We start from the raw sequence: 19,582 nt of genomic DNA on the forward strand, positions 1-19,582 counted from the left end.
TCACTCTGTGTGACAATCTGTATGTCCATCCATGTCTGTGTAAATGGCACAATTTCATTCCTTTTTATGGCTGATAGTATTCTGTTATATACATGTACTATGTCTTTTTTTTCCGTATCAGTATTGTGTTATTGTAAGGGTTCCGGTTTCTCCACGCCTTTGTCAATACATGTTATTGCCTGTCTTTTTTAAAAGTTTATTTTATTTTTGGCTGCATTGGATCTGAATTGATGTGTTGGGGCTTTCTCTAGTTGTGGCGAGCAGGGCCTACTCTCAGTTGCAGTGCACAGGCGTCTCATTGCAGTGGCTGCTTTTGTTGCCGAGCACGGGCTCTAGAGCCGGGGCTCAGTAGCTGAGGTGCACAGGCTTAGTTACCCGTGACATGTGGTATCTTCCTGCACTGGGGAGCGAACCTGTGTATCCTGCGTTGACAAGTGGATTCTTAGCCACTAGACCACGAGGGAAGTCCTGCACCACATTTTCTTTATCCATTCCTCTGCTGACGGACACAACCTTCTGTTCTTCTTTATTTGGCTCATGGGCCATGGTTTGCCGACCCCTGGTACTGACTCATGGATTCTCATTTGGTCTAATGGATTTACTTGGTTTAATCTTTGCACTGTCATTATATATTTTGATGCTCAAGACTGTTCCAGTTTAGGCCAGTGGGAACCCCTTCACCTTAACTCCTGTGTCCCTCTGCCCCATTGTTCTCTGAGGGCGTTGTGACTTCCTCACACACCAGCAGGCTCATCTGCTTTCCCTCCTGAACTCAGCCATTCCTCCAGGGAGCCCTGACTCCTTCCATCAGAAAAGAGTGTTTGGAAACCATGATCTACGTGTGCTCATTGTTACTGAGCTTTCATTGTTTGGGGGCCCTCTCAGCGGACATATCTAGGAAATAGATGTGTGTATGCACGCACATCCACTTTGGTAGTTACATGTATTAACTAGTTATATAAATTAAAAATGTTGCAGTTGCACTGATACCTCCAATTCTAATCCAGTACCCTGGCTTCGTTCTCTCCTTCTCCCTGCCCATGTTATGATAGCCCCAAACTGACTCCTGTCTGCCACAGTATAATCCCTTATTCGCAGAGTCCTAGAAGGCGCAGGAAGTACATTCAGAGTGGCTAACGTGCGGTCAGTGTTTGTTTTCAATTTAAAATATGTGCTCCAGGGACTTTCCGTGGCTAAGACTCCGAGCTGTCAATGGGGCCTGAGTTTGATCCCTGGTCAGGGAACAAGACTGCACATGCCACAACCAAGACCTGGCACACCCAAGTAAATAAGTTATTATTTTTTAAGTATATGCTTCAGATCCTTTGTTCAGAAGATTAGTCCTCCCAATTGTGAGGTTCCCCCCAATCCTTGTTGGTTTTATTTATTTGTGTGCATGTATGCTCAGTCCCTCAGTTGTGTCCGACTCTTTGTGACCCCATGGACTGTAGCACACCAGGCTCCTCTGTCCATGGTGTTTCCCAGGCAAGAATATTGGAGTGGGTTGCCGTTTTCTCCTCCAGGAGATCTTCCCGACCCAGGGATTGAACCTGTGTCTCTTATGTCTCCTGCATTGGCAGGGGGATTCTTTACTACTGGGCCACTTATTTACTCCTCACTTATTTAGTATGTGAAATATTAGCCTGGTCCCAAAGTCAGAACCATGCAAAGAGGCCCCCTAGAGAGGGGCTACTATCCCCACACATCCTTCTCTTCCAGAACATTCCTTTCTGCCTCCTGAAGGCAGCCATTCTCACCTGACACACTCATGTGAAAAAAAGATGTGAGATGTGCAAATGAACGGTGTGTCGTCTACCCTCTCCCTGAACCCCTCCTCTAAGCCCCTTCCCAGAGGGAAGCCTTGAGTAATCATGGGAGTGTGTGCTCTGGGGTATCTGCTGTATACATGCTTCCTGGAGGTTTTCTTTTCCCCGCCTGGTGCTGTATTTTAGTTTTTCCAGTTTCACTCTATTTATTTATTTATTACCCTCACCATACTCTTTTTATTTATTTACTTGTGAGATTTATTTGTTCTTTTTAATGTGGATCATTTTTGAAGTGTTTATTGAATTTGTTACAGTACTTCTGTTTTATGTTTTGGTTTTTGGCCAAGAGGCATGTGGGATCTTAGTTACCCTACCAGGAATTGAACCCACACCCTTTGCATTGGAAGTGCAGATTCGTAACCACTGGACGGCCAGGGAAGTCCCACCTGACTCTTTTTAATGTCACTGTATTAGAGATGTGGCTGTTGCTTGCTTCTTTGAATCATAAATGCGATACTTCTCCTTGGTGAAAAAATGATAACATGAAATGTGAATGTAGTGACGACGTGAGAAGTAGAAGCCCCCATGGTGCTTGTTCTCTCATGAGCGTGCATGTTGATTTCTGGTTGACGTCTCTTCTCTACACCTTTCCCAGAATCTTCGTGCTTGCATTCCCTTTGTTTTGTTTGGGAACCATTTGGGTTAGTCTACACATAGCAAGACTTCTACTTGGGAGAGTATCTTGGACCACTTTCCATATCAAGCCATTAGTTCTCTTATTTTTTTGTATTGACATACTTAGAATCTCTTTCATCGTTCAGACCGATAGCTGTTTAAGTTGCTTCACATCAGTAGATACAGCAGACACCCTGCACCAACCAACTCTGATGGACCTGTGTACCTCCTCCCTTGTTGGTAGCTCTTCCCCCTGTTTGCTTTCTTTTTTACACGCACATTGTGGTAATGAGCCTCCTTGTACTTACCTTTTGATGCTCTCTTAGCTGGTATGGCTTAAGCATCAGAAATACGTGTTTTTATGGTTATGAAAGCTGGAAATTCAAGCTCAAGGTTCAGCAAGGTTGATTCCTGGTGAGGACTCTGTTCCTGGTTTGTAGCCTCCTGCCTTTTGGCTGAAAAGAGAGCAGGCTCTGGGGTTTCTTCTACAGTCACTAATCCCATCATGAGGACCCCACCTTTATGACCTAATCATGACCTTATGACCTTAACCTGGATTACCCCACCCCCTCACTCCCACAGGGCCCTGTCTCTAAATATAGTCACATTGGAGAGTTGGGGCTTGAGCTTTTGAGTTCCAGAGGGGACACAACCTAGCCCATAGCGGTTGGCACACTTTTGCCTATTGGCCTGATTCCAGAAATGAATGGCTATAGTGATTAACTCACATAATGTGTTGATACTTATTCCACAGGGTTTTATTTGAAATATTGAATTTTTTAAGAAGAGATGTGGGCTCGCATTTGACCACAGCACAAAGCCTTCCTGAGGCCATTTGGGGCATTCGTATGGCGGGAAGCTGAGGCCCAGGGAACTCTGGAGGATTGCCACTGCAGCTGCTCATCCTGTTACAGTGACAGGAAGCACTGCTCCATGGTGGCTGCTGGTGGTCCACAGCCTTGGCTGGACATCATTATCACCTGGGGAACTTCTGAAAATTAGAGAGGCCTGGGGTGAGGACCCCAGGGCAGTTGAGTCAGGATTCTGGGGATGGAGAGGTCCCACCATCAGCACCCTGATTGCTCCCAGGAAAGATGCAGGGGTGACAGTCACTGACCGAGGCAGCCTGCAGAGCTTGTTTGTGGGGTGGTGGTTAGGCGGGTTTACAGTCCATGGGGTTGCAAGAGTTGGACACAACTGAGCGACTAAACAGCATCAATAGTCTCTACTGAGGGTCATTGTAGGTGGTGAGCACAGCCTGCAGGGAGGTTTGGGAGGTAGTAAGTTCCTAGTGGGTGCAGACAAAGGTTTCCATCTTCATCCTCATCCTGAAGGTCTTGCCAGGAAATGTGAAGGATCTGTTGAAGGGGAAAACTTCATCTGAAGTCAGTATCTCAAGAAATCAAGGAATTAAATATTTGTTGCTACAAGGAAGTTGTTTGATTTTTCAAAGATTCTAATTAGCTGTTTAACAAAAAAGAATGAGGACCTTTGATGAAGTCTACAAATCCAGTATGAATGGAAGCAATCAAGGGCCAGAAGAATGGGAATAGTGTAGTCACTTGGGTCAAAAAGGAATGAATACAGAAGACCTTGTTTCTTCTGTGTGGAATTGATCTAGGAGAACACAGCAGAAACTGATTGTGGTGGGCACCTGTAGAGAGAGGGACTGTTGAGTTCCGGGGTGGGGATGCGGAGAGTCAGCACTCCATCTTCTTGAATCTTGGACTGTATGATTTGTTATTGAGTTGGCCAAACAAATGGGCATTGGGTTGGCCAAAACGTTGGTGTGGGTTTTTCAGTCCCATCTTATGGGGAAACCCCAACCAATGTTTTGGCCAACCCAATACCTATTTGAAAATCGAAAACATTTATGTCAGTTATTTCCAAGACACAGCTGTTATCAATTGGTTACATATATTTTTACTGAGTTATTAACATTCAGTAACCTGGCTTGTGTGCCATTTTTCTGGGCTGGAGTTGGGGTGGGTGGGGGGCAGTTCCCAGATGGCCCTGGTGCGTGGATGGACGCCCAGGGTACGAACTCTGCAGAACCTCATGTCCTGCGTGTGACTCTCTTTCAGCCTCTAGACGAGACCAGCCAAATGAGCGACCTCCCGGTGAAAGTGATCCACGTGGAGAGTGGGAAGATCCTCACAGGCACAGATGCACCCAAGGCTGGGCAGTTGGAGGCCTGGCTGGAGATGAACCCGGGGTGAGTGGGGTCTTGCGGGCCAGTGGCAACCAGCATCCCAGGTTGAAAGGCAGCCTCGTTCCACGGGAGCTAGCCACCAGGGGTGGTCCTGGTCGCGTTGGGACCAGGCTGATTTGCTAAAGAAAGTGAATCATGCTGGTTCTGGGGAGTTTGTTTTTTTTTTAATCTGTGCTGCATGACATATGGGATCTTAGCTCCCCCACCAGGGATTGAACTCGTGCCCCCTGCATTGGAAGCTTGGAATCTTAACCACTGTACCTCTAGGCAAGTCTCCTGGGAGGTTGTATATTACAACACTGATTTTTTTTTTCCCCTCTCCAGGTATGAAGTAGCTCCAAGATCTGATAGTGAAGAGAGTGGCTCAGAAGAAGAGGAGGAGGTAAGAGTTCGTTTGCTGACCATCCAGGCCCTCGGGGCTCTGTGGTGTGACCTCTACCACCATGGATGCTAAGCTCCTCTTCCACTCAGGCCAGGCATCGAGTTGGGTAAGAGATGGGCAGGGGGCCGCTGAGGCTGAAAGTTGGTTTTTGAGAGCCACATTGCTTAATATGGTAGCCTCTCATCACACGTGACTGTTTCCACTCTAACTTCATTAAGTAAAATATAGATGTCCTCAGTCACACTGGCCATATGCCAGGCACCCAGCAACTCTACCCTCCAAAAAATGCTGGTATGAAGTTATGAGCATGCGATCGTGAGCATGCAGATTTTGCCCCTTATCATCTGTTCTTTGAAAACCTTATACATGATTGTATTTATTGTGCGTATTCTCTAAGTCGTTGAATTATGCCCTGTGAGGTGATTTTTAGAGTTTCCCTGGTTGTCAGAGCTCAGATGAGAGTCTTATCCCTTTGTCTGTCCTGGCCGGCCTTGGGAAGGGTGACTGGGAGGCAGCCCGGGGATGCAGTGTCTGTGGGGAGGGTTCCTTCTGCACGGTTACCCCCAAGAAGGGTACTCCTTGCACTCCCCCATCAACTGTGGTGAGGGTGGCTTACAAGGCTTTTAAAAAGCTTTCGCCCCCTCCATGAGGTTAGAGAGAATTTTAACAGGCATATCTTTGCTTATTAAGATCAAACATTTTTTCAGGTGTTCTGACCACCTAGATTTCTCCTTTGAATGATTTGCTTCACTTGCCCATTTCAGATCAGTTGTGTATTTTAGCTGAAACTTTAAGTGTTCTTTATGTATTTACCTCAGCCTGAAATCAGCTTGGTGTTTATCTATATCTTTCTTTTGATTTGTCCTGTCTTCACTCCCCTCCTTCTTACCTCTTCAGGTTACCTGGAATTTATTTTGTGTAGGAATTCAGATGGAGTCCCTTTCCCCCCACTTCTAGTAGTAGTAAGTCCCACAGACAGAGGAGCCTGGCAGACTACAGTCCATGGGTTGCAAAGAGTAGGGCATGACTTACTGACGGAACAACAGCAAAGTAGTATTAAGACAATGGGTATACTGTTGGTTCACCGCTTCCCCACTGACCTGTGATACTTTTAAAAAATTAATACATTGGAAAAAAAAAATTAATACATTGGGTTTTTATATCCACCAGTTTTTTTTTTTTAATTTTAAGAATTTACTTTTCTCGTTATTTTGTTTTATTTGTTTTTAAATATTGAGGCATAGATACATAGTTGATGTAGTATTTAAAATTCCTTTTAAAATTCTAATGATTTTTAGACTAATAATGCTTCATTGAAATTTTTTTAAACAACTTTTTGGAGATATAATTTGCATACTGTAAAACGCACCCATAAGAAGATTACTCTTCAGTGATTTTAGTGAAGTAACAGAATTGCATAGTCATCACCCTACACCAACTTTAGAATGTTTTCATCACCCCAAAAAGCTTCATCTCACTGATTTATAGTTTGTTCTTGCTACTTCCTCCAGCCCCAGGAAATCTCTGGTCTGCTCTGCTCTATAGATTTGCCTTTTCCAGAGTTTCACATAAATGGAATTATACAACATGTGGTATTTTTTGTCTGGCTTCTTTTACGTGGCATGTTTTTAAGTTTCACCTATGTTGTCTGTATGTCAAAAGTTTGTTCTTCATTGCTAATTATTAGAGAAATGCAAACCAAAACTACAATAAGATACCACCTCACACTGGTCAGAATGGCTATCATTAAAAAGTCTACAAATAACAAATGCTGGAGAAAGTGAAGAAAATATTTGCAGTATTGGTGGAAATGTAAGGTGGTGCAGTCACTATGGAGAACATTTAGTTCTTCAAAAAACTAAAAATGACCGTGTGATCAGAAATCCTACTCCTGGGCATATATTCAGATAAAACTATAATTCAAAAAGATACATGCACCTCTGTGTTTATAGCAGCATTATTTACAATAGCCAAGATACGCAAACAGCCTGAATGCCCGTCGAGAGGTAAATGGTTAAAGAAGATGTTAAAGATAATATACACAGTGAAGTATTAGTCATAAAGAAGAATGAAATAATACCATTTGCAGCAACATGGATGCACCTAAAGATTGTCATACTAGGCAAAGTCAGTCAGAGAATGACAAATACTACATGATATCATTTATACATTAAATCCAAAATATGATGTGAATGAACTTATCTATACAATAGAAACAGACATAGAAAACAGACTTGTGGCTGCCAGGGGGCAAGGGAGGAGGAAGGATTGGGAGTATGGGACAAGCAGATACAAACTGCTATTTATAGAATGGGTAAACAGCAAGGTCCCGCACACGGAGAACTGTATTTAATACCCTGTAATAAAGCATAATGGAAAAGAAAAAGGAAGATATTCTCTGCTTTGAGGGTGTAGATTTAACCCTTATATGCATATTTCCAAACTTAACAAACTCAACTATCAAAATTTTTGATAAGATGTGTACATTTTACTCTTAAGTAATTTATACCTCAATTTAAAAATATTAAAAAGAAATATTGTGGAGAAGCCATTAATAAAAGTTAAGATGTTAAACAAATTTTTTTATTCCTGAGTCGTGTTCCTTTGCATGGATATACACATTTTGTTTGTTGATTCACCAAATTGTGGGCATTTGTGTGTTTTCCATTTTCATTTCTCTTGGGTAAATACTTCAGAATGGCATTGCTGGGTCATATGGTAAGTTTATGTTTAACTTTTTAAGCAATTAGCAAACCACTGCCTGAAGTGATTGTACCTTTTCACAGGTCCCCAGTTTCTCCGTGTCCTTATCAACACTTGGTATTATCTGTTCTTTACATTGTAGGCATCCTAGCGGGTATGTAATGGTATCTCTGGTTTTACTTTGCATTTTCCTAGTAAGTAGTGACGGTGAGCATCTTTTCAAATGTTTATGCACCATTCAGATGTCTTCTTTGGTGAAAATCTACTGAAATCTTCTGGTGATTTTAAATTGGGTTGTTTGTCATTTCATCATCGAGTTGTAGGAATTCTTCATATGTTCTTGATACCTGTCCTTAATCAGATATATAACTTGCAGATATCTTCTCCTGGTCTGTTTGCCTTTTTTCCCCTCAGTGTTGTCTTGAAATGTAAAAATGTTTCATTTTGATGGAATCTTTTTATTGATTTTTTTCTTTTATGAATTGTGCATTTGGTGGTATACTGAGAACTGTTTGAAATCATGAAGATTTTTCTTATGTTTTCTTTAGGAAGTTTTATATTTAAGCTCTTACATTTAGGGTCATAGTTGAGTTGATTTCTGTGTGATCTGAAGGTCTAAGGGTTTCTTTGTATATGGATATCCACCTTACCCAGCACCATTTGATGAATAGGGTATTTTCCCCCATTGAATAGCCTTGGCAGCTTTGTGGGAAATTAGTTAGAATAAGGGTTTGTTTCTGATTCAGTGTTTTTCTGTTGATCTGATTATGTTTATCTTTGTGTCACTGCCACACTATCTTGATTATTGTAGCTTATAATAAGTTTTACAATCAGGTAGTGTTAGTCCTTCAACTTTTTTGCTGTATTGACTATTCCAGAGCCTTCACATCCCCATGTACACATTAGGATCAGCTCATCAATTACTACAGAAAGGCTTGCTGGGATTTTTGGGGGGGATTGTGTTGAGTCTAGATCAGTTTTGGGAGAATCACGTTTAATAGTACTTCGTCTTCCAGTCCATGAACATGAACTGTTTCTCCATTTATTTTGATAATCTTTAATTTCTTCTAGTATTGTTTGGTAGTTTTCAGAGTACAGTTTTTGTTTTTTTGTTGTTAAATTTTTTCTTAATTATTTTATCCCTTTTATGCTACTATAAATAGAATTGTTTTCTTAATTTTATTTTTGAATATTTTGTAGCTTTTCTGTGGAAATAACATGGAAAAAAATTTTTTTATGTTGATCTTATGTTCTGGGAACTTGCTAAACTCATATGGTAATTCTAGTAAGGTTTTTTTGTTTGTTTGATTCCTTGGATTTTCACAAACAAGATCATGTCATTTCTTGGATTTTCACAAACAAGATCATGTCATTTCTTGGATTTTCACAAACAAGATCGTGTCATTCATAAATAACCATGACTTCTTCCTTTCCCATCTGTGTGCCTTAATTTTTAATCTCTTTTTCTTGCCTTGTTGCACTGGCTAGATCCTCCAGTAGAATGTTGAATAGATGCATCCAGAGCAGGTATCATTGGCTTGTTTTTGATGTTAAGTTTGAGGCAGTTACTCTGCCACTGTTTAGTGTTAGCTGTAAATTTTTCATGGGTGTCTTTTAACAAGATGAGTAAATCATGTTCACATCACACTCTCTTCCTTTTTTGCTTATCTTACAGTGAATGTTGTTGTTTAGTCGCTAAGTCATGTCTGACTCTTTTGTGACCCCATAAACGGTAGCCTGCCAGGCTTCTCTGTCCATGGGATTTCCCAGGCAAAAATCCTAGAGCAGGTTGCTGTTTCCTTCTCCAGGGGATCTTCCCAACTCAGGGATGGAACCTGGGTCTCCTGCATTGTAGGCGGGTTCTTTACCTCTGAGCCACCAGGGAGCCCACAGAATATTTAGTAGAAGGCTGTATTAGCCACTCTGGGTTCTGACTTTCACCCTTGTGAGTTCTTTTTTGGTGTTTTTATTTGTTTAATAAATTATCTAGGCTGAATCTGTGGGATGTTTCCCCAGGGAATGTGCTGTCTGTGGTGTCTGCTCAGTTTATTGTTTTGCTTTGTTTTTTTCTCATTTTCATTTTTAATCCTGGCCCTCTAGGAATGGGTTGTATTTCTTCATAACGTAGCAGTCACCTCCAACACCTTGAGCCAGTAAAGACTGTGTCTCCTGCCAATAGATCTGTGTATGTAGAAGAGCATGTTCTGGGTCTGGCTCATTTTCAAGCCTACCCTGGCTTTTACTTTCCGCCGGGCCCTGTTTCATTTCCTTTGCGCATGTGCAGAGCCCTCAGCTGGTAATCTGCTCTCCCTACGCGTGGCTGAGGTCCTCAGCTCCACTGACTGCTGCTGGCCCGAGCATTGCCCACTGCTGTAAAACAGCTAAGTCCCCCATCAGCCTCAGTTGCCAGGCCTCATGGCCCGCCTACCCTGACAGCTTACATGTCAGGAGGGGAGAGGGGAAAACACCCACAAGTAAAATCTCTACAAACTCCCACCCTCTACTTACTCAAAGCTCGGCAGTTTTTTTAAGCATTAGTGCCTCTCAGACTCCAGTTCTCTGGAATGGTTCCTGGTGCTACTTTTGTCCAGCTGTCATGTCACTTTTTAAGGTAAAATTTGCTGATCCCCTTTAATTGAAATCAGCCAGGCTTCCCATTCCTATTTAATTCCTGGTAATATCAGCTTGGAAAGTCTTACAGTTATGATTTTTGGGGGCCAAAGTGTGTGTGCTATCATCACGTGTTCTTTATTCCCAGTAATCTATAAAATTATTTTGCTTTCTCCAAGGGAAATTTCATTGGAGTTTGATTGGAATAATTTTAACAGGTTAATTAACAGATACTTTTTTTTTTTTTTTAGTTTTATAGCAGTTCCATTGTACACACACATTTTGTGTGATTTAAACAGGAATACAAGGATAGTTTAATGTTAAGGAGTACATTTGTGTGTATTTTATCAATATGTCATACAGAATCCCCTTTATTATCTGCTAAGTTAATGTTAAAATATCCTTTTAATGAAACATAATACTTAAATAGTAAGTCCCCTACATACAAATGAGTTCCATTTCAAGAGTGCGTTCGTAAGTCCAACAGTTCACATAGGTAGCCAACTAACACAGTTTACCTATATAGTACCGTACAGTAACAGGTTTATAATACTTTTCACTCAAAGAATGCATAAAACAATCATGAACTATAAAGAAAACATTTTCACTGTTATAGTATGGTACCTTGAAAAGTATAATAGTACAGGTCAATAGCTGACACTCAGGGGTGGGCATCTAGTGAACAGGCAAGAAGAGTTTACGGACTGGAGCGGGGAGAGGAGGTGGGAGATGGCCGAGCTGGAGGATCGTCAGCAGTAGGAGACGGAGGGCAGGCTGCTTTGTCATTCACACCTGACGTTGATGGATTGCATGTTCACATCTTTGAAAGTTCTCAACTTGAAGGTTCATATGTAGGGGACTTACTGTACTCACATTTATAGAAAACCTCTTAGTAAACTATGGTGCCTGTTACCACGAGTCTTATTTGACATGTTTTAGACATTTGGGCTGTGTCAGTAAAACCAAAAGTAAATCAAGACCAGCAAATATTGAAGGTTGCCTATGAATATTTAATACCTAGAAAATCCAAGAGAGTTGAAAAGCTGTTTTAGTGGCATACATTATGTAAGAAGAGCTGGGTGCAAATAGAATCTACTAGCAGCAACTAAAGTACAGAAATATCCTGAGATATCCTTAAAAAGAAGTGTCTGGACTCTGCTATGAAAACTAAAAATCATGTACTGAGCAGCTAAAAGAAGATGCACGTGAAAAGCATGACAAGTTTAGGGATGGGCAGGAGGAAGGCGTGTGGGTTGTAAAACCATCCCTAATTTCTGGGCTTCTCCTTCGGGCGCCCCGGGCCCATCCCTATGGTGACCTGGGGAGACACGGACCTGTCTCTTGGCAGGAGGAGGAGGAGGAGCAGCCGCAGCCCGCGCAGCCCCCAACCCTGCCCGTGGAGGAGAAGAAGAAGATTCCAGATCCCGACAGCGATGATGTCTCCGAGGTGGATGCCCGGCACATCATTGAGTAAGGATTCTCTCTGCCCGCTCCCACTCTGCCAGCTCCCTGCGTGGGAGCACCAGCTGGCAGCCATTGCTGGACCACATAGGTCAAATGGACTGGACTTCAGATGTCTCTGATTTTCATAGGGTGTGATGACAGTCCATCCATTCACGTGGTTTGTCTTGTGTGTAGGAGATGGTGGGGTTTACCACGAAAGATTTACCACGCTTGTGCTTCAGCTCAGCCCTCCCCCTCTCCTCCCTGGGAGAAATTGGTTCCTCTGCATGTATCTTCCATGCATACCCTGTGCTTTTTTTTTCCCTTTTCATTTCTGGGACACTCTTCTGCCCCTTGCTCCTGTGTCTGTGTACACACAGCATCTCACTCTGTTCCACATCTGGCTGCGTGGTGTCCCTGCCATGGTCTTGTACTGTGGCCTTTGTCTAGTGGTGGTCATTTAGGTTATTTTTCATCCTTTGCCCTTGAAAGCAGTTAAAATTATTATACCAGTTTCCTGGTGGCTTACAGTACAGAGTTAGTGGATACTCTTAGAGGATTGAGAATGATGTGTATTATATACACTTCAGGCATGGAGGGGAACCATTAGAACAAACATACAATCTTTTTAATCTATTAGAAAAACCCTCTAAGCCTCCAGGCCGCAGCCCGGTACCTCTGTCAGATCAGCGGCAGCATTAGATTAGCAATAAAGTGCTCGATAATATGTAAAGTACTTGAATCGTGGTGAAACCACCCCACTGCACTCCCTGGCCTGTGGAAAAACTGTCTTCCATGAAACCAGTCCCTGGTGCCAAAAAGTTTGGAAACCACTGCTCTACGCTAAGAAAACCCAGCTTAACTGGGCAAGTGGGTAGGGTGATACAAGGACAGAAACAGCGTAAAGCAGTATGCGGGACATCGGGTCACCTGTATCTGTCACGTTAACAAAATGTGAGTAGTTTACTGTCATTTTTTAAAAGAATTCCAGATTGGATCACAAAACCTCCAGTGTATAAATGATTCAAGTTTGCGAGGCTGTCAAGTGTACATTTTCCCTTGAACTCTCAGTAGAGAGGGTGGGCCATGCAACCAGCCTCCAGCTGAAACTAACGCTCCTTCCCAGGCGCCCCCTCGGCACCCAGAAGTCCAGTATTGGCCCCTAGGTTAGTGTCTGCTGGCTTGCCCGTCCTCAGACTGTGTGGCTGCTCTTGGGCTCATCTTCCGGCTCAGACTGTAAAAGCTGCTCCGCAGAGGCTTGTGTCAGAAGCATGTTGTCCCAAGTAAGAGTGTTTGTCTTCTCATGGCCCTTCCATTTTCCTCCCAGGAACGCCAAGCAAGATGTGGACGATGAGTACGGCGTGTCTCAGGCCCTCGCTCGTGGCCTGCAGTCCTATTATGCTGTGGCCCACGCCGTTACCGAGCGGGTAGACAAGCAGTCGGCGCTTATGGTCAATGGCGTGCTCAAGCAGTACCAGGTAGGTTGGATGGGGCCGAGTCCGCACGGCAGTCCTGACAAAGGGGTTGAAATGAAATGGTGCAATCAGTCTGTCCTGCGTGCTTGGTTCGTGCCTGGCAGAACAGGAGCACTGACAGGCTTTTAGCATCTGAATTCCCCCAACAGCTTTGCAGTAGGCACTGTGATCCTCCAGGTTTCATGGGGAGTTTGAGGGATAAGTAAGGAGCAGATAGATATAGCAGTTTCTCAAAGTCAGATGGTTCAGAGGGAGCTCAGCTCAGTGCTCTGTGATAACCTAGAGGGTGGGATTGGGGGGGTGGGAAGGAGGTTCAAGAGGGAGGGAATATGAATATACTTACGACTGATTCATATTATACAGCAAAACCAACACAAAATAGTAAGGCAGTTATCCTCCAATAAAGAAAAAAAAAATCACACGGTTTGGGAATGGCTGAGCCAGAATGGGACCCGGGTGTGGGGCCATGGGGGCTCTGTGCAGTGTGAAGCAGCGAGGAGGAGAGCCTAGCAGCTCTAGACTTAGTCCTTTCTTCTCAGAAATGCAGGCCTGTGACGGTCATGTGGTCATGACTCTAAAGCTCTGTGTCAGGGCCTGGCCTGGAGCAGCCAAGAAAGGGAACTGCTCGTCATAGAAATTTCTTTTTCTGTGACTGTGGCCCCTCACCCCTGTTCATCTCAGCTCCCAGGAGACAGCTGGCATACCTCCAACCAAAGAATACGTTCCCTGTCTGCTGCTCAGTGTGCTGGTAACCCCTGAACCCTGCTTTTCCTTACAAGCGCACTCAGCACCTCTGCTGACATGAGGTTCCAAAGGTGAATCCTGTGACTGGTGGAAGTTTCCAGAGAGGCCTGTAAATCACAGAAATCAGAACATGGCCACGACTTACTTAATCTGTTAGGAAACTTTCCAGATTTTCCTTGAGGACAGTCTTCTAACGGCCTGTGGCAGAAAGCTTCGCAAGCTTTGGAAACCTTTCACTTCATCTTGAAATGCTGTCGAGGCAGTTAGTCGTGTGGTGCACTCATTACCCTGATGCCCCAAGGCTCCCCTGAATCCAGAGTCACACACTGAGGGCAGGCTGGTCCCAGTGGGCTGTGTGGCTTGGTAGCTGGCAGTGACAGAGACTTAACAGTTTAAACATGTGCCTGGGAAGGATGTTTCATACCTGGCTCTCATGAGCACAGCAGCTCTGTGATTCCAGAGAAAGGAGTGTGAGATGGGCCGAATGGGATAGAAGAGAGTGAACAGAGCACAATGCCGAGTGAGCATGGCAGCGGGTGGTCCCTGGCTGGGCTGGAGCTTGGAAGTCTCCAAAGCGCAGGGAACCTTCTCGCCCCACCCGGGCCTCAGCTCTGGCCGCTCGTCCTTGCAGATCAAAGGCTTGGAGTGGCTGGTGTCCCTGTACAACAACAACCTGAATGGCATCCTGGCTGACGAGATGGGCCTGGGCAAGACCATCCAGACCATCGCACTCATCACGTACCTCATGGAGCACAAGCGCATCAACGGGCCCTTCCTCATCATAGTGCCCCTCTCGTGAGTGCCACCCGAGCTCAGATGCCCGTGTGTGAGTTTGTCTGGGCCACCCTCATGAAGGACCACAGCCTGGGTGACCTCACCGCGGGCCCTGCTTCCCTGGAAGCCCGAGTCTGGGTCCAGGGTGTCCGCAGGCCTGGTTTCCCCCGAGGCCTCTCTCCTGACCTTGCAGACGGTGTCTTCTCCCTGAGTCTTTACTTCGCCTTCCCTCTGCGTGTTTGTACCCACATTTCCTGTTCTTATAAGGAAGTCATATAGGCTTGGATTAGGGCTCACCCTGAGGACCTCATTTTTATTCGTTACCTTTTTTTTGTTTGTTTCCTAATATTTATTTACTTGGCTGAGTCCGGTCTTAGTTGCGGCACACAGGATCTTTGTTGCAGCGTGCAGGCTTTTTGCTGTGGTTCACGGCCCCAGTAGTTGGGGCACACGGGCTTCTCTCTAGTGCTCCCAGGCGCTAGAGCACAGGCTTAATAGTTGTGGTGCACAGGTCTAGCTGTTGCGCGGGGTGTGGGATTCTCCTGGATCAAGGATCAAACCCGTGTCTCCTGCACTGGCCAGCGGACTCCTTGCCACTGAGCCACCAGGGAAGCCCTGCATCGGGTTGTAGTTGTGGCTCGCTGGCTCAGTAGTTGTGGCGCTCGGGCTTAGTTGCCCTGCAGCATGTGGGATCTTAGTTCCCCAACCAGGGATCAAAATCACATTCCCTGCCTCAAAAGGTGGATTCTTAACCACTGGACCACCAGGGAAGACCCTTCTTTACTTCTTTAAAGACCCTATTTCCAAACATAGCTGGGCTCTGGGTATGAAGATGTCAGCATGTGAATTCTTGGGGGTCACACCCAGTGCACGGCTGCCTGCCTCTGGGTTCAAGGCACAGGGTAGAGGAAGGGCAGGTTCTGGGGTGCCTGCCCATATGATCCCTGTTGGGGCGACTCTCACAGGCTATCCTTGGTGTCCTCTTCAAGTCCTACAACCAGCAGATTCCGCTCCAGGTTGTCACAGGAGTCAGATAACTGGCCACTAGAACGTGGAGTTTTGGTGTTTGTTCAGGTGCTGTTTCCGCTTCCTGCTAGGGCTCTGCACTCTGCCGGTTGCATCCCAGCCCAGTCCAGGCACCACAGGTGCTCAGCTGTGGTGTCTGGTACCTGAGTGGCATCCTGTGGAAGCTCTCACTTGCAGTCTCTTGGTGGTACCGGCCTCTTCCTCCCCACAGACACCTTTCTGGGGCCAAGATTCCTTAGCCACTCCGGGGCTGCCTCTTCCTAGCTCTGCATATGACACACGATGGTTCTGCCTGCAGGGTTTTTCCAGAAATCCTGGGACTGGCTGTCCTTGACCTGGTTCCAGTCACATGCTAGGCGGCAGTCCAGCTATGGGCCCAGGGGATGGCCTGCTCTGATGTGGCCAGGCCTGAGTGTGTGCACTTGGCCTGGCTCAGAAGGGGAAGCCCTTGCCTTCGGCCCAGTGTGCAGTAGGGGCCACGTCAGCTGTCGAGGCGGGTGATGGGAAACCATGTCCTCATCCCCCAGCCCATGGGAACATACTTTCCTGCCTGGAAGACGGCCAGGCTTCAGAGGCCATGTACTCGTGGCTGGGGGGCCTCAGGAGCCTCCACAGTTTACTGGGAGATGTTGATTTCCCCTTTTGCTTTCTCTTGCTCATGGTGGTGTAAATCTGGTTGCCTTGGGGGGAATAGATCTTCATAGAGAGGGAGTTGCTTCTAGAAGTGGCAGGAGGTCCTGGGCCTGCAGCTGGCCTTGCTACGTCCTCCCTTGGGTCGGCCCAGCTTCTTGTCAGTGCCTGCGGCCCTCGCCTGTGTACTGTCCACAGCCCTCCAAGGGCTCCTGTCCCCTCCCTTCTGTTTAGGTGGGACACCAGAATAGCTCTGTGTCCAGTGTGCTATGCACAGACTGGGTTGTTGTTTTTTTTTTCTTGGCTGCACCTTGCCGTTTTCCGGATCTTAGATGAGAAAGGGGATAGTCATAGAGCTTCTCAATACCCTCAGCAGTGAGAGCACAGAGTCCTAACCACTGGACTGCCAGGGAGGTCCCATGGTTTGTCTCTTTTTTGAACATACGTTTCTTTAAACTTTATTTTGTATAGGAGTATAGCCGATTAGCAATGTTGTGACGATTTCAGGTGGACAGCAAAGGCGCTGAGCACATGACAAGCTATTCAGCATCACTAAAGAGAAATGCACGTCAAAACTACAATGAGATACCAGTTGTTAATTTTCATTTAAAAATTTTTTTAAGGCTTACAAACAACTGCAAAAGCAGCTTAAAAAGTTCCTGCACACCTTTTAGCTGGCCTCCCAGAGCTCACATCACCTTAGGACAGTTTTAACACCAGGCTAGTAACAACATGGTGATAAATCATCACTGTTAGTGACTCCAGAGACACAGTTCAGATGTTGTCATTTTCCCCATTGAAGACCTTTTTCTGGTCCAGGGTCCCTCCCCTGCCTCTTGTTGTCGTGTGTTGTGATGTCTCTGTAACAGCTGCCCCGCTCGGCTTTGTTCTTCTTGATCTTTGTGAGCCTGAATCCCGGGCAGGTGTTTGGTAGACCATCCCTCCTTAGACAGGGCTCATGTGATGTGTCCTTTCTGGTATTCTGGCAAGAACCTCCAGGAGGGGCTCTTGTGCCCTTCCTGAGGCTTCACATCAGAGAGCACAAGCCCAGGGCTCCACAACAGGAGAGCATCACTTTGGTCTGCCCTTTTATCTTTCTGCCGGATGGTGCAGCGCAAGGGATCTTAGTTCCCCGACCAAGGCTCGAACCCTCGCCCCCTGCAGTGGAAGCATGGAGTCATAACCGCCGGACCACCAGGGAAGTCCCGAGTTGTTCTCTTCCTGTGTGGTACCTGCTGGTTTCCCCATGCAAACGTAAGAGTTTTCCTTTGTGATTTATAGGTATCCCGTGGGAAGATTCTGAGAAACTCTGTGACTGTCGCATTTCTAAGCATACTCTTCTCTGTAGTTTCAACATCTATCAGAAACTCTCGCCTGAAACGATGATCCCCCTGGAAGGTGCCCAGGCAAGGTTTTCTCTTTCCAGCATTCCTTCCCCACTCTTGGAATCTACTGCAAAGGAAAGCTGTCTCTTCTCCCCTGTGTAGTAGTTTAATGGTTTAGTTCTTTGTAGCAGCATAGGCTCATGGAGTCTATCATTAGCGGTTTTGCTGAAGAAAGAAAGTGAAAGTGAAGTCGCTCAGTCGCATCCGACTCTTTGCGACCCCATGGACTGCAGCCCACCAGGCTCCTCTGTCCATGGGATTTTCCAGGGAAGACTACTGTGTCCTTTCAGCACATCCCCACCATTGCCTTGTGATGGTTTGTTTCCTGTCGAATAGCATCCACTTTATAGAAAAGTTGGAAGGATGGTACCCAGAGCTCCCGGTACCTTCCTCTGGTTCCCCCTGTGGCTGATCACATCTTTTTTGCTTGTGTGTTTGTGACTGGGCATTGAACCCGTGCCCCTGTGCACTGGAAGTGCAGTCTTAATCAGCGCACCACCGAGGAAGTTGCTGTGGTTGATCACATTTCACGTGACCCTGTTACGTTTGTCACAAGTGAGGAATCCCCACTGGCCCATTATATATAGAGAGAAAGTGTGACTGAACACGTTACCTTATGTAAACTTTATGCAGATTTTACTAGTCTCGCCCTGACTTCTGTCTTCAGCCTCAGGAGCCCATGTGGCGTTTACCCTTTACGTGTCTTCAGGCCTCTTCTGGTCTGTGACTGTTCCTCAGACTTTGCGTAACTTTAGTGACTTTGATGGTTTTGCGGAGATTGGTCAGGTGTTTCATAGGAGGTACTTCAACCTGGGTCTGTTTGGTGATTTTCTCATCCTTAGATGGGATGATGGGTTTTGGGAACAAAGACCAGAAGGGAAGCCCGCCTCTCAACTCATCATGGGGCAGTTACTGTCAACGAGACACTTCACGCTGGTGGTTGACCTTGATCACCTGGCTGAGGTAGTGTGTGTGGCAGGTGTCTCCACTGTGAAGTACTTTTTCTTCCCCTTTCCATACTGTATTCTGGGAAAAATACTCAATTTAGCCCACATATAATAGGTGGGCAGTTAAGTGCTACCTCTTAAAGGGGAAATCACTATACAAATTATTGGAAGTCTACCTGCCAGGATCACGGCCACGTCAGCCTTTACGTCCTCAACGGACATCAGTGTGGACAGTGAGCGGCTGACGCCAGACCTAGTACCTGACTGTCTTCCTTGTTTCCCCCAGAACCCTCTCCAACTGGGCCTACGAATTTGACAAGTGGGCCCCCTCCGTGGTGAAGGTGTCCTACAAGGTACGTGCCGCCTGAGGAGGTGGGCGTGGGCAGGGTGTGGGGGTAGGAGATCCGTGTGGTGAAGAGGGATGTCGACCTGCATTAACGACAGGACGCACGTGTGCCTGCCTTCTTAGGTCAGCCACGTGGGGGCTTGGGTCATTTCATTTCGAGGAGGGGTGCTTTTGCTAAGTTCTGGACTCAGTGCGTGGACTGTGCTGGTGTGAATGCACTCGCCTGAAGTTTGTTACGCCAGCTGACCTCCAGACCTGTCCACATAGGCAGACTCAGTGAGTGTCGCACAGCTGCTGCTGTGTGATGGGCTGCTCACTGTCCTCGCCATCTCTAGACCAGTTCACCTGTGCACTGGGGCTGATGGTGCCTCCTGTCCTTGTTGGGGGAGGGAGGGCGGGGCGGGGTGCCTCATGCAGCCACTCGGTGGCAGAGCTCAGTCATGCCCTTGGCACAGGGCTCCTGG

At 45.9% G+C, this 19,582-nt stretch overlaps 1 protein-coding gene across 13 annotated transcripts in view; it reads left to right on the forward strand.

Moving 5' to 3' along the window:
• Positions 1-19,582, forward strand: part of SMARCA4 (SWI/SNF related BAF chromatin remodeling complex subunit ATPase 4) — a 90,190-nt gene that overhangs the window by 28,735 nt on the left and 41,873 nt on the right. For all 13 annotated transcript variants that reach the window (XM_086409368.1, XM_086409364.1, XM_086409374.1 and 10 more), the window contains exons 12-17: positions 4,526-4,656; positions 4,978-5,035; positions 11,697-11,818; positions 13,119-13,269; positions 14,642-14,805; positions 19,059-19,125. In XM_086409368.1, the coding sequence (XP_086265494.1) occupies positions 4,526-4,656; positions 4,978-5,035; positions 11,697-11,818; positions 13,119-13,269; positions 14,642-14,805; positions 19,059-19,125 (693 nt within the window). The remainder of the gene's footprint in view (positions 1-4,525; positions 4,657-4,977; positions 5,036-11,696; positions 11,819-13,118; positions 13,270-14,641; positions 14,806-19,058; positions 19,126-19,582) is intronic.

This window comes from Bos grunniens, chromosome 7 (genome assembly GCF_055505025.1).
Source record: "Bos grunniens cultivar Pamir isolate PY7600 chromosome 7, Bosgru_T2T1.0, whole genome shotgun sequence".
In the NCBI taxonomy this organism is placed as follows: domain Eukaryota; kingdom Metazoa; phylum Chordata; class Mammalia; order Artiodactyla; family Bovidae; genus Bos; species Bos grunniens.